Source organism: Euleptes europaea, chromosome 3 (assembly GCF_029931775.1).
Source record: "Euleptes europaea isolate rEulEur1 chromosome 3, rEulEur1.hap1, whole genome shotgun sequence".
NCBI classification, from domain to species: Eukaryota; Metazoa; Chordata; class Lepidosauria; order Squamata; family Sphaerodactylidae; genus Euleptes; species Euleptes europaea.
In genome coordinates this window covers 104005171-104020374 of record NC_079314.1, presented here as the reverse complement: position 1 = coordinate 104020374, position 15204 = coordinate 104005171, and the positions used below count along the sequence as shown (strand labels likewise).

Sequence of the window (15204 nt, the reverse complement as noted above, 5' to 3'; positions counted from 1 at the left end):
ACCAGAGCAGTAAATGTCATGTTAAAACTACATTTACGGCATGCTGTAATGCTTTGCAGTTATGTAACACCAACTCCAAGACAAGAGGAAATATTACCAGCCGTCAAGACCACAGCAGTAATTAATGGTTTCTACTTCTCATTAAAAGCTTCTTCCTAGACAGCAGCCAAGAAAGTGCCTATTGCCGATGGCTTTTTTTAACAATAACCATCTTAAAAAAATAAAACCTGGCAAGTTCAGCACACTAAAGCTTCAAACACAGCCGGAAATTTCTTATTTTAGATGCCGATGGCCCGATTTAAATGTTACTGAGCAAAGAATGGAGAACGTCCTTAGTCATACTGCAGCTGCATATGGGAATAATAGAATTTCCTTACCATGTACATAACACATGAACACACGAAGCTGCCTGATACTGAATCAGACCCTTGGTCCATCAAAGTCAGTATTGTCTACTCAGACTGGCAGCGGCTCTCCAGGGTCTCAGGCAGAGGTCTTTTACATCACCTACTTGCCTAGTCCCTTTAACTGGAGATGCCGGGGATTGAACCTGGGACCTTCTGCAGGCCAAGTAGATGCTCTGCCACTAGGGTTGCCAACTGCCAGGTAGTAGCAGGAGATCTCCTGCTAATTCAACTGATCTCCAGTCGATAGAGATCAGTTCACCTGGAGAAAAATGGCCGCTTTGGCAATTGAACTCGATGGCATTGAAGTCCCTCCCCTCCCAAATCCCGCCTTCCTCAGGCTCCGCCCCACAAATCTCCCGCCGGTGGCGAAGAGGGACCTGGCAACCCTATCTACCACTGAGCCATGGCCCCTCCCCACACATCAGCCATATGCAAGGGGAGGGAGTGGCCATTCATTTTTATTTATTTAAATATTTATCTCCCCCCGCCTTATCTCCTTGGACTCAAGATGGCGAACAACACAGCAACCAAGTTGTAAGGGCAGAAATTACAATGATCCCATTACCAATGTTCAAATTAATGCACATGAGTTACAAATCTAAAACCACTCGAGATTTAAAGCACACAACTAACCACACAGAGCAGAGCTAACCCAGCCAAAGCATTTCTCTCCTCTAGGGTTGCCAACCTCCAGGTACTTAGTTAATACAAAGAGCAGCACCAATGCTCAAAGCACAATCAACTATTCCATATACGTTTACTCACAACCAATATACAAGGAAACAATAATGCCCATTACTACTATAATTCCAAATCCATCAATACGTGTATTCATAATGAGTCATATGATACACGATAGCAATGTACACAATCTGTGTTCATAGTCCAACCATCCCCAAGGCGTGGAGCAGTCGTGGACCACAGCAGGTAAGTGAAGACCAGGTGTCTACTGGACACTTCTGTTCTACTGTTCAGTCTAACATCGGATAGTGGAGGACTTTCCATCACCCGGAGTCTGCAGTTGACGCAGTTGTTACAGGCTACCACTGCTTCTTTTGGAAGCTCTTAAGGCATTATTGTTTCCTTGTATATTGGTTGTGAGTAAACATATATGGAATAGTTGATTGTGCTTTTTGCCCCACCTACCTCACAGCTTGTTGTGGGGAGGGGAAGGGAAGGTGGGTGGGGCTGAGAGAGTATGACTGGCCCAAGGTCACCCAGCTGTCTACATGTGTAGGAGTGGGGAAACAAATCCAGTTCACCAGATTAGCTTCTGCTGCCCATGTGGAGCAGTGGGGAATCAAACCCAGTTCTCCAGAGCAGACTCCACCGCTCTTAACCACTACACCATGCTGGCTCTCTTACAATTGCCTTCCCTTCCTCTCCCCACAACAGGCACCTTGTGAGGTAGGTGGGGCTGAGAGAGTTCGGAGAGCTGTGACTGGCCCAAGATCACCCAGCAGGCTGCATGTGGAGGAGCAGTAAATCGAACCCGGTTCTCCAGATTGGAGTCCACCGCTCTTAACCACTACACCACACTGGCTCTCTCCCACCTAAGTCTGGTAAATCAACACCAGCTGAACACTGGTCTGCCTTCCCAGCCAATATAATCTCTGTCTTGTCTGAATTGAGCTTTAATATGTTTATCCTCAGCCACTTGACCATGGGCTCGAGACCACAGCCCACAACCCTCACGGCTACCTCTGGGGACACAAAGACATAAAGCTGGGGGGGGGGGTTATTAACATATGGGCCTCTCCCATCGTCACTGTATTTCCTACCTACAAGAAATGAGTGAAACGAACCTTGATTTCCCAAACCTTGATTTCAGTCTACCCACCAAACTATCAAAGTATAAAACGCTGCTGATTGGTCTAGCAAATATCAGTTGCAATGGACTACCCTCATCTAATGGTAAGCAAAAATCAACCACCAAGGCTGCTGGTGATATTTCAGTCCAAAATCCCAGCCTTTTTAACATTATGCAACCCATTCTGCCATATGGGTGAATCAGATTTGTCAGCAGCTGCTCACCCGTGGCGAGCTAGAATAATCTACAGGTGACCAGGCAGGGTAATTTTTTTGTGAATTGGAAGTGTTGCCGTTTTTGCTTTTTAAAAGGCCATTAACATGCCTCAACTGGCTATCACTGGTATGGACTGGGAAGCAGGCTAATAAAAAAAAATCTGTGGACTGATAACTTCTATGGATTTATTTCCAAGCCTGCTGGCATAGACTGTTCTCTTTTTAAACTTTATTTAAAACTTTTCATAGCATCCCTTGGTACAGATTGAAGACAGATAATTACATCCCTTAGTCACAATACAGGATGTTGCGATACAGCATGTGATTAGAAGCTGCAGCAAGAACTGGCAAGAGAATACAAGGAACTGTTGATATCATGGAGTTACTGCATTTTACATAGCTTGTTTGACAACTAAAGGGCCACTTATTTGTAAGTATTCAGACTTATCTTAGTCTTTCAGGGCATGGACCTGATTTCTTATTTGAATGAACAAACAATGAAAATAGGATCCATTTTTTCTTATATAATTATTTATATACAAGGAATTTTGTGTGGCTTTAATTTAGGTTTATTTTATTTTCATTTATACCCTGCCTTTCTCAAGGGGAGTAGGCTTAGGGCAAATCATCTAATACAACTAAAGGGCAGCAGCAATAATGTAAAAAAATTATTTTTCTGTCGTAGTGAAACAAAAACTTCATCATACGTTTTCTTCACTTGAGGCTGGGGGATAGAACAAAGAGCAAACAAAGTCTTACCCTCCCCTCCCAAGATTTTACAGGGTTCCTCCCTCGTTGCTGCTCAGGTCAAGATTACAATTCACTTTCCAAAAAAATAATACGGTTGTCTTAACATCCCCCCCCCCGCAAGGACCCCCCTTTTTTTATTCCTTTATTCCATTCTTTATGCTCATGGACCAACAGGTCATGAGCAAAACAAATTCAGTACATTCCATAATACATAAATACCCAAACATACAAAAATATAATATCTAAACAGTACAATTAAAAAGAGGTTTCATTAAAAACCAAAGATAAAAATTTTGCCACGGCGAGGGTTACATTTGGATCAGTATCAGCCAATAACTTTGCAACTACATCTTGCTTTATGGCAGCTCCCCCACCTCTGAACGTGTATTGTGATCTATTTGTCTCTGGCGAGATCATGCTTTTTACAATCTACCAAAAAAAAATGCCAAACAGTGTCCAAATTCCCTGATCCACAATCACAAAGTTGCTCGGAAAAGGGGGGCAAGGACCCTCACTTGACACTTACCCGAGAAAACAGTCGGTGTCATTCATCCACTGGTTTATAAACTGTGCGGTGATGGGCTCGGGGTTGTGAGGAAACCGGATGTTCTCTAGAGTGTGCAAAAGGAGTTCGGGGTTGTAGTAAAGGGCAGCAATGGCAACCTGGAGGCACATCGTGCGCAATTCACTGGTTTTCACCCCTCGCGTTAAACGCTCCAGAACAGCTTCTACAAAGAGTGGGATACACTGGAGACAGAGAGCAAGGGGGGAAAGGGGGGGGGAACATACACACACACAGTTTCAAAGAAATATCCTGGCTTTAAAGATGCATTCTCTACAGACATCGATTACAATTCTCTTTCCAGCAAGAGAGCACCTTTGGTTCTTTATATAAACTTGAAGGGATAACTGTGTCTATACACCTTTTTCTTTTTCTCTTCTCAACAAAACTTCCATTTGCAATTCAAAGGAGCTTTATTCTCCTCAAAGAAAAGAAACTCCTTAGTGCTTATTCCATCTTTCCTCTGAGGTGATAGCATACGGGCCTGCCTAAATCTCCAGGACTGGACCTGGCAACCCGGTATGCAAGCGCACTCACTGCTTTCCAGCCGCGCGTCTGCCCCAAACGCTACTGGGCGGTCGCGGCGCGGCCCATTTGAAACTGACACAGCCGCTCTCGCCAGCCCGGGCAACCAGCCATTAGGGACAAATGCAGAGAGCCGTCTCTTGTGAGCCTGAGAGGAGCCATGTTCCTGTAAAACCTCTGTTCCAGTAGCAGCCATTTCACAGAGAGCTGACAGCCACATACTCAATGCGAGCTGCTCCCCCTCCCAACTTCCTCTGTTGCTCAATGGGTCGTTAGTAGTAATCCTGATATCCAGATGAGTCATCTCTCCTGTCCAGCTGCAGAGACCCCAGGACATTTGCACAGATCGCACCTATTGTTCCTGAATGTAAATCACATCAGCAGAAAGATTCCTGACCATCTCGGGTTGCGAAAGCCATTGGCATTAGAAAAGATTTCCAAATTCTCACTACCCTGCCCCGGTAGATACAGCTTAATCCTTCTGTCACCTTTTGTCACCTGGGAACCTGGGAGGGGTCAAACCCCTCTTCCCGCCCCCAGAAAATAGTATAACTGGGATATCCCTGGCCCATTCTAGACACCTTAGATCTTTACTGGCATCTTAGCCGTTACTCTGTTGGTTTGGTTTCGCGGACCTAACCACGCTCCCTCCCGCCTTGCTGGTCAAGTCTACGGGAACCCCTACCCCCATCTCGGTCTTCCTTTTCAATCTGTTAATAGCCTGCGTGAGTTGGACAACACCTCATCTAGATACGGTAAATATTGGGTCAACGCTCTCCTGCCACGTTGGCAAACGTCTCTGTGCTACTCTCTGATATTTCTTAGCCTCTTGTATGTCTGTACTGCACCATTTGAATGCTTGAATACATAAACACTGTTTAATTTGGAACCCCTAGTCTCTGTCTTTATTCAAACGTCTCATTAAACGGATTCTGGTATAGCTGAGTGCGAGATCGCTATAAAAATACATAGTTACCGATTGCTCAGCTAATTTCCCCATATAAAGGAGCATTTCGGCTAACAGAGGAAATCAGGGCACCATTTTCTCTCCTTCCCATTTTATCCTCATCACAGACCTGGAAAGGAGGTTTGGCAAAGAGAATGTGGCTGCCCCAAGGTCACCAAGCAAGCGTCCATGGCGGAATGAGAATTCGAACCCCAGTTTCCTAACTCCTAAGATGATGCTCTAACCACTGCACAACACTGAACCACTTCCTTGATCCTCTCCATGACCAGCAAAAGCAGAATCAACCATGAAAAGAGGACACACGCAAACTTCCGTAATTTAATACGGACCACAGAAAGACGACCTTGATGCAAAATTTGAATTATTTTACAGCCCTCATACAGATGTGTGTCTGCGTAAAGTGCCGTCAAGTCCCTGCTGACTTATGGTGACCCCACAGGCAAGAGGAATTCAGAGGAGGTTTGCCATGTCTTGCCTCTGTGTGGGCTGAGAGAGTTCTGAGAGAACTGTGACTGGCCCAAGGTCACCCAGCAGGCTTCCTGAGGAGGAGTGGGGAATCAAACCCGGTTCTCCAGATTACATTCCCCTGCTCTTAACCACTACACCACGCTGGCTCTCCCTCACGTAGATCACACTAAATAACAGGCAAGAAACTGGCTTTGTGACATCTTCTAAGCCCCTGGATCTCACCACATATTTAGATGCTTTCTAACCACTGAGGTGTAAGAATCCACCCCAGAAAGATGCAATCAGCATAACTAGCAAGGGAAGCAGAAGGTCAAACCGGCTGGGAAGGGAGAAGGCCAAAGATTGAAGAGACAGCATTGGGCAGCGTGAAAAGTCTGCCCAAGAGCAGGGATGGCTGTGGACAAGACTACACATTATCCGTGTTGGCATGCAACCGCAAGCTTGCCAAAGGAAACAAACCAACCAGGGAGAAAGCAGAGGAGAATCAACATGCAGCACTACACCCACCTATCCGCATTCCATTCTCCATTCTCCCCAACATCTACCCTTCCCAAGGTCATTTTTCTCTTCAGCCAGACTTACTTCTGGGTATTTCCAGGCAGAGGAATGATTAAGCATACCCAGCACAATTCCTACTGGAATTGCCTCCCCCCTCCAATTATGAGGGAGACACAGGATTGAGAACCTCAGCTTCCCTATGTTGTAAAAGGGGAAGGCCCAAGCAGGATGAGAAATATAAAGCTAAAAGGAAATGGCAGAACAAGCAGAGGAAAAAGAGAAAGTAAGAAGAAAAGCTGGTTTTTATACCCTGCTTTTTCTCTACCATAAGGAGTCTCAAAGCAACTTACAATCACCTTCCCTTCCCCTCCCCACAACAGGCACCTTATGAAGTAGGTGGGGCTGAGAAAGTTTGGAGAGAACTGTGACTGGCCCAAGGTCACCCGGCAGGCTTCACGTGGAGGAGTGGGGAATCAAACCTGGCTTTCCAGATTAGAGTCTGCTGCTCATGTGGAGAAGTGGGGAATCAAACCCGGTTCTCCAGATTAGAGTCTGCCGCACTTGACCACTACGCCATGCTGGCTGGGACACGTACTTTGCCCTGGCCCCAGGAGCAGAAAAGATGCATGCCATTAGTAAGATTGAAGGGACAGAAGGGTAGGGGGCTCAGGAGGGAAAGGGGCAATGAGGCTGGTTTCTATTCCAACCCTCAGGGTTTCCAATGTGACTAAATGGACCTAACAGACCTGGCGGAAGAGCCCAAACCTTGACATGAGCAGTGAGGGTATTCCACCACCTTCCCTTTCACCCTTTACACTGGCTGACTCTATGAGGCTAGTTTCAATGTAGGATCTGCTTCAGCAATCTCCATCAGGTCACGCTCTCAGACCCTGCCTGCGTTTGGAGAACTGGCTATCGCTTCATAAGTCTTCCGGTTAGCTGCCTCCAAGTCTCTTTATCGGTCCTTCTCACCTCGCCTCTGAAAAATGCATGAAGGCTGTTCTTCTAGATGACCCTCTTAGAATGCCTTCCCCACTTAAGGTGTTTTTAATCGAGTCCCGGACATCTTTCATGGAATCGTTTGGAAGTAAAGCACCCAGAGCGCCACCTAGTGGATGCATTGGGTAAACATTTTTCTCACCAGTCAAGAGTCAGCCAGGAGTCAGCCAGTTTGACGGACGAAGGATGCTTTGAAAGGGGAGCAATTACACTGGTCCCTCCAATTCCCCCCCCCACGTTTCAGTCCTTTTCCTCTTCTGGCTCCCCTCCCCACTGTCGGGCTTCTTCCCTATTCCCTAGGCCCATTCGCCTCCCACTATGACCCAGTTCCCAACTCCTGTCCTGCACTCAGCTGCCAACAGAAGCAGGCACGGCCTCCTCCCTCTCCGTTGTTATGAGGGGTGCTCCAGTGTTCCAGAAAGTGCTCCCCACATTGTCTAAGGAGCCCCTGAAAACAGAGCCATTGCCACTTATGCCTCCAGCACCAAGCAAAGTGAGAAAGGAGCCCTCCACGCTTCCTTCCAACACAGCAGTACTGGCGTGGTGTAGTGGTTAAGAGCGGTGGTTTAGGTGGACTCTAATCTGGACAACCGTGTTTGATTTCCTACTCCTACACATGAGCAGTGGATGCTAATCTGGTGAATCGGGTTGGTTTCCCCACTCCTACACATGAAGTCAACTGGATGACCTTTGGCAAGTCACTCTCTCTCAACCCCACCTACCTCACAGGGTGTCTGCTGTGGGGAGGGGAAGGGAAGGTGATTGTCAGCCGGTCTGATTCTCCCCTAAGTGGTAGAGAAAGTCGGCATGTAAAAACCAACTCTTCTTCTTCTGCTGCTCTAGGAATTTTCCAGGTGATACAAGAAGCATTGCTTAGACAGCCCCTTCATGTCCCTATAGGGCAACTTTGAACAGTTCCTCTGTATTGGCTGGAGCCAACAGAAAGGGAGGGAGACATTCTCACAACAGAGGGAAATTTTATTTACTTCATTTATACTGCTCCTTTCTGTCCAACTAGCACTCAAAGCAGCTGCCATTGTTCCCCTCTCCTCCATTTTACACTTACAACAACCCTGCAAGGTAGGTTAGGTTAAGAATGCATGACTGGATCAAGGTCACCCAGTGAGCGAGCCCATATGGCAGAGTGGGATTTCAAACTTGGGTCTCCCAGATCCTTGTCCAACACTCTAACCACTACACCTTCTAAAGACATTTGAACTGAAAAAGAACTTTCCCCATCTGGAAAGTCATATCAAAAGAAAAAAAAAGTTTGTCTTTCTAACACAAGTAGTTAGCTTCTTGATACATGCACAGAAAAAAAGTTGTATCCAGCAGTTTACCTGGTCAATACCCCTCCCTTTGCACTGCAGAACAATGACCTCTAGGAGCTTGGCGGCGTGACACTCTGCGTCTTCACCTGCATCCCCAGTTAAAACCTGGCAACAAAACCCAGAATAATTTAGAGCAGCCATTTTGTTTGCAGCTTGCCAGGAGGACGGACAACACTTCTTGTGTAGATTTAAACAGAAGGAACCGAACCTGCCCTGACAGACCAGGCAAGCTCAATTGACAAATGCAAACAATTTAATGGAACCAGTGTATTGTGTCTGACAACATTTGAAGACTGATCTCTTCGATGAATGGGCCTGCAGGGCAACCAAAGGTAACTGGATAATAACAGCAAACAAAACCAGGAATGCTAATTGCACAGGAAGAATCTGAATACTGGGAACAGTCACAGGTTTCCTGGTGTGGGAACGGTGATCCCCATGGAGTTCATTTAACATTTATTATTTATTCTGTTACTTTGCTTTTCTCCCCAATGTGGACTCGCAGTGGCTTACGCTGCTCTCCCCTCTTCCTCCTTTATCTCCACAACCACCTCCCTTGTGAGATAAGTGAGGCCAAGAGCGTGGAACAGGCCCAAGGACACAAAGCAAGCATCACCTGCAGAGTGGGGATTCCAGCCTGGGTCGCCCCGATCCTAGTCTGTAACCATTACATTAATACTGGCTCTCCAGTAAAAACACACTCACTAAAATTCGTCATTTAAAAAGCAAAACAAAAACAGGATGCGATCAGAATTCTCAACATATAGCCTTACATTATAAGTGGTCGATTGAAACCATGTATTGGCTCCCAGCTTTCATTTTTGAAAAAAGGAAGTTTCATTCCAGCGTTATAAGGGAAAACATGCAGCCACTACCTTTCCCCTTATAACTTCACAAGAAAAGGGGCTAGAAGTCTCTTTTTAAAACTGTAAAGCTGTGCAAGTATATTATTGCAATAGTGCTAATACTGATCTAAAAGGTGCTACTCAACTCAAATCTAGCTGCCCTAAACATCTGGTATCAAAAAGTGAATCAAGCTTGTTTTTGCTCAGCTATCCAAATGACTGCGAGCCAACATCAATCTTTTGTCAAATTGTGTGCATGAATCTATGGCGTGCGTGAATCTATGGCTTCACACTCTCTTATAACAGAGGCTCTTGCAATAGTGCTAATAATAATGCTATACAAATCTGAAAATTCTCGATTTTTTAAAAAGCTCTCAATAGGCCGAAAATTTTTTCATCCTTTCCACTCAACCCTTCTTCCTCCCCTGAGGCAGGATGTAACAAACAAAAAAATGGGGAGTATCCAGTTGGTATGGATAATAGGAAATGTATACACTCACCTTTTTACACATAGCATAAATTATCTCTAAATGTTTAGGATTTGACAATAATGTATCCGTGGCAACAGTGATGTAGTTGTGCAGAAGAGGCATCATATCTAGAGAAAGACAAGCAACAAGGTCATTATTGGGGGGTGGGGAATGAAAGTTTAGCAAGGTAAAATGGCTTTTCTTTCTTTTAAAAAGTCACCCACCAAGTTTATTTGTGGTTCCAGAATAGCCCTCTAGCACAAACCTCTGAGGCCCATATTTCCCCCTTTGCACTTTGTTGCAATGTTTCCCAAACCTAGTTTAATATCATCTTTTGGGAAAGGTCACAAGCAAAGTGCCTCTGAATGCCGTGTGGAAGGGAAGGTGTGGGTTTCTGCAGGTTCTGCCCACATCTGCGCTGTGTTCTTTTCCTCAGACACTGTGGCTGCGGTTTCCCCACCCACACATGGAGGTAAATTTTACAGGCTTTTAAAAAAAATGCAGATTGCTATCGCATTATAATGGTCTATGGAAACAATATATTGACTGCCACCTTACTTTTTTTTTTTAAGGAAGTCCACCTCTTTTAATTCTAGACTTATAAGGGGAAATGTGCAGCCAGCACATTTCCCCTTATAACGTCTAAAGGAAAAGAACTGAAGACTTATCTTTTTAAAAGTTGAAAGCTGTGTAAGTATATTACTGCAACAGATCATTATAATGTGATCTAGCAATCTCTGCATTTGCAAGAGTAACGAGAACTACCCAGAGAATAATTTTTTTAACTTTAATGATACTGCTCATAGAGCCAATTCAGCTCTGAACAGTGTCACACTAAGACTAAAGAAAGGATATATGTGTGTGTGTGTGTGTGTGTGTATACACACACTTATACACACACACACAAAATAGAGAATTAATAATTTTTAACCTTAATCAATTGGGGGAAAACTTGGCAACTGCCAATGTAATATTAAAACCCACCCCAGCTAAAAGAAACCTCAAATTATCCAATTTACACCTAGGGTTTTATCCATCTATCTCTTGCCACAATGAGCAGGCCACAGGTGAATAGAGAATGTTGAAGGGTGTACCAGAACCACATTGACGCATGTGCTCAGAATATGGCACCTTATTTAAATGACCCAATAGCTCCCCTGATGGAATAGCATTCAATCTAGCCAACATAAATAATCGTCCGCAGTGTGGGACTATCAAGAAGTCAAAGTATGTCGTAAGAGATTGTGGCAGCATTAAACCTAGGTATAAGGGTGAATACTCCCCCAGAGAATAGTTTGTGGGTATACATGGAGTTACCCCTATTCTGTACCAATAACCTCCAAGCTTAAATGAGGATTTAAACATGGGGCCCCCTTTGGTCCAACTCCAACACTCAAATCTACTACACTGTATTTCCTCACCTTTGAAAATGAAGGTGAAGAAATTCAGAGATAAAGGCAGCCTTTTTAAATTTTTTACTTTAATGCAGTGTTAATTTTTTTCCTCTCCCCAGCCAGACAAATCCTGAAAATGGCTATTCGGTTTACGTTCAAGCCCTAAACTCCTGACAAACGGAGCTCTGACTCCCAACAGCTCATACCCTGGAAATCCTGTTGGTCTTTAAGGTTCTATTCAACTCAAACCTAGCGGCGCCAAATGCCTGGCATCGAAAAGTGAACCAAACTTGTTTTTGCTTAGCTAAAGTAGCCGACACATTATGACAATTGATACACTCCATCACGGCTATCCAAACGACTGCGAGCCAACATGAGTCTTTCGCCAAGTCTCTGAGGCTATGATAGCATCCATCAATTCTCCTTCAGAACACAGTACGTAGCTCATTACCTGCAAAGTACTCAAAGTAATCCTGCTGAAACACTTCATATAAGACACCTAGAAGCTGCCACATTTGAGGCGAAATCACATGGCAGGTTAGGCTGTACGCCAGATAGAGGATTTCTTCGTAGAACTCTGAAAGGGAAAAAACAAAAACTGAAGAAGGCCGGAAAACCATGCCTTGCACATTTCCCATAGATCCATATTATTGTTAATTCCCCACTCCCACACATAAAACCAGCTGGGTGACCTTGGGAGGAGGAAGAGGAGGAGGAGAAGAGTTGGTTTTTATATGCCAACTATCACAGTCGGCACTGTCAAAGGCTGGCTTTTTAAACAATACCTATTACACGCTTCTGCAAGACGAGGCCGATGATCTGCAAGCAAATGCTCTCCAACTGTTGAGTTATCTGGAAGAAATGAAACAAAAAAAAGACTCACTGATATGAAATTCACACACTGAGATTTTTTTTTTTTTAAACACCTTTCTGTAAAGTCTTCATTATCAGTTTCCAGCTGAAAGCTCTGCACAGGACAGATATGGATCTCCCGTGAGGCACTGAGGGCTGTTGAACACGTGAAGCTGCCTTATACTGAATCAGACCCTTGGTCCATCAAAGTCAGTATTATCTACTCAGACCGGCAGCAGCTCTCCAGGGTCTCAGGCAGGGGTCTTTCACATCACCTACTTGCCTGCCCCTTTAACTGGAGATGCTGGGGATTGAACCTGGGACCTTCTGCATGCCAAGCAGAGGCTCTGCCACTGAGCCATGGCCCCTCCTGTTAGAGCAGCTGGCCGGCCTGCACGGCTTTAGAACAACAGGGAAAGCTAACCTCTTTGTGGACCTGCACGACTGTCAGGATGGTGTCAATGGTGTGCAGGATTCCCATGGCCATGACAGTTTTGTCCTCCATTTCTTCATATTCTTCACTCTGAAGAACTTTGCCGAATATCTCTGCCTAAAGAGAAGAAAAATCAGAGAGGCGAGTCATCTTATCTGGCACTGCGCCATCCGCAAACCTCCTGAATTGCAGCTCCTGGACCCTATGGAATTATTTACGCAGCACCGACAGAGAGGGTGCTTTGTATACCTGCCCCCAAAAGCTTACCAGCCAACAACTGCAAGAAGAGACAGAGAGGAGAATGGCAATGTAAAGAAGGGGGTGAATGAGAAAAAGTGCAGTCTCAAGATACTGAACTCAGTGGCAAAATTTATCGCGGTCCTGAGTGAGTGAGTAAAGTGCCTTCAAGTCGTAGCCGACTTATGGCAACCCCTTTTTGGGGTTTCATGGCAAGAGACTAACAGAGGTTGTTTGCCAGTGCCTTCCTCTGCACAGCAACCCTGGTATTCCTTGGTGGTCTCCCATCCAAATACTAACCAGGGCTGACCCTGCTTAGCTTCTGAGATCTGACAAGATCAGGCTAGCCTGGGCCATCCAGGTCAGGGCATCTTGGTCCTTACAGATTTAGAATTATGGTGCTCAAGATTTATGAATCAAGGAGCTTCTAAGGGAGAAAGGAAAGGAAAGGAATGAGACCACTGGTCTATCACAGTCGGCACTGTCTACTCCGACTGACAGCAGCTCTGCAGGATTTCCAGTAGAGGCCTTTCACATCACCTGTTATCCTATCCTTTTAACTGGAGATGCTGGGGACTGAGCCCGGGGCCTTCCGCCTGTCAAGAAGATGCTCTCCCACTGAGCCACGGCCCCTCCCTATAATGGATTTTAGTGGTTTTCTTTTTCTACTGGGGAATTAAGCAAGGAATTAATGGAACAGATGGTTTTGCAGTCCCTGAGACTAACCCAACTGAAGCGCAAGGAAAAAGATGGAAGATGTCGGCATCACCTCAAAATAAATTTGTCAGCATATTAAAATACAAAAGAAAAAAGGGAAAAAATACATTATACCATGCTTCACCCATCACTCATCACCTGGTGCATCACAAAAAGTATAACCCTATTTATTCTGAGCGTTCCTTTTAGTAATGGCCTTCCAACAAAATTTAGCTACATAGTAAGATATAGCAGGATTTTTATCCTCGTGCAGAAATTTAATGATTGAACTCTCACTGGTTATAGATTGATGTAAAAGTCCAAATTGTTGTAACCAGGGGTCGATTATAGTTCTTCTAAATTCCAGGTAAAATTCACAGTGTAATAAAATGTGTGCCAGGGATTCTTCCTCTCCTGAATAAAAACTTCATTCAGGCAAAATCAGAAATCTTACCAGGTGCTGCGTCATTTCAACAGCAATGGATCCTACTTCCTGGCTGTATTCACAGATCAGCTTCTGGATGACGTTGGTGAGATCGTCATTCTCCGTCTCCCGGATGACGAGCAGCAGCTCCTGCATGACAGGCCTGATGTAGGGCTTAACGTATTCTTTTGCTAAAAGGATGAAGAAGCATGTTAGAAAGATTCAAGAATTTCCTGAAGAGGGAAAAAAAACACCTTAGTCCCCTTTATAGGTATCGTTGTATGACTGTGTCCCACGTGTCAGCAAATTGGTCCGTTTGTTTCTTCTTCTTGAACCACTTTGCTAGCGAGTGTAGGAGATACATTATATGGATGTTGAGAGTGAGAAAATGTAAACCATTTGGGGAACTGAGAAGCTCGTGCACACAACCGCAATATGAAGTTCCTTCTCCATAAGGTTACACAGGAAAATAGCCTCCACTTCAGCAAGCCATCAGATCCACACTTGACATCAGCGGCTAGTTCACCAATCCATACCATCACCTCATGCCTATCTGCATGCTTAACTATCACCAAATTAAAGAAAACTAAACGTTTCGTGCTCAAAGTACAAAGGTGCGGTACAAAAAGGTGAGATTTAAAAAACACAAACGAGAAGAGACAGGGAAAGCAGATTTCATCAATAGAGAGCAAAGAAAGACAGGACGAAAGGGACAAACCGAACAGCAAATCCGGTCCAGAAAGAGGTCAACAGAAGTATGAAGACAAAACGAGGGAGATAAGAACAAAAGATTGTCAGTAACTTCCAAGATCAGAAGTATATATTTAGACTGAGTGTGATGTGTCCGGGGATGAGTGCGGTATAAAAATCCAATGAATGAATGAATGAATGAATGAATGAATGAATGAATGAAAGAAATTGGAAACGGTAAGCCAAATCAGAGCAGGGGAACAGATGAGGAACAAAAACCAAACCTTGATCCTGATGGCTGATTAACGACTGCAGGGCTATGGCAGCCTCGACTTTGACTGGCATTTCTTTGTCGTCAATCAGGCTCTTCTTGGCCAGCTCGACAGCATTCCTCAGGTTGAGCTCATTGTGGAACTTCAATGTGCTGAAGGAATGAAGAGTCCAGCAAGACTGAAAACACCCAAAGGAGAAAGTGGATCAGACTCTCAACAACTTGACAACTGGAGATTTTAATTTTGTCTTTATTTATAGTCTCCCACAGGCGCTGAAGGCGGACTAGAAGACATTTTCCTACTACTACTGCAGAAACTTTTCCTACTACTACTCTTTTATGCTTGTGGTGTGTGTGTTT

At 44.7% G+C, this 15204-nt stretch overlaps 1 protein-coding gene across 1 annotated transcript in view; it reads right to left on the bottom strand.

Annotated features, from left to right (window-relative positions):
- Positions 1–15204, bottom strand: part of IPO8 (importin 8) — a 51411-nt gene that overhangs the window by 11521 nt on the left and 24686 nt on the right. The window contains exons 14-21 of the mRNA XM_056845945.1: positions 14858–15023; positions 13914–14074; positions 12518–12643; positions 12027–12093; positions 11693–11818; positions 9878–9975; positions 8542–8637; positions 3709–3929 (exon numbers count right to left, since the gene is read on the bottom strand). Coding sequence (XP_056701923.1) covers positions 3709–3929; positions 8542–8637; positions 9878–9975; positions 11693–11818; positions 12027–12093; positions 12518–12643; positions 13914–14074; positions 14858–15023 — 1061 coding nt within the window. The remainder of the gene's footprint in view (positions 1–3708; positions 3930–8541; positions 8638–9877; positions 9976–11692; positions 11819–12026; positions 12094–12517; positions 12644–13913; positions 14075–14857; positions 15024–15204) is intronic.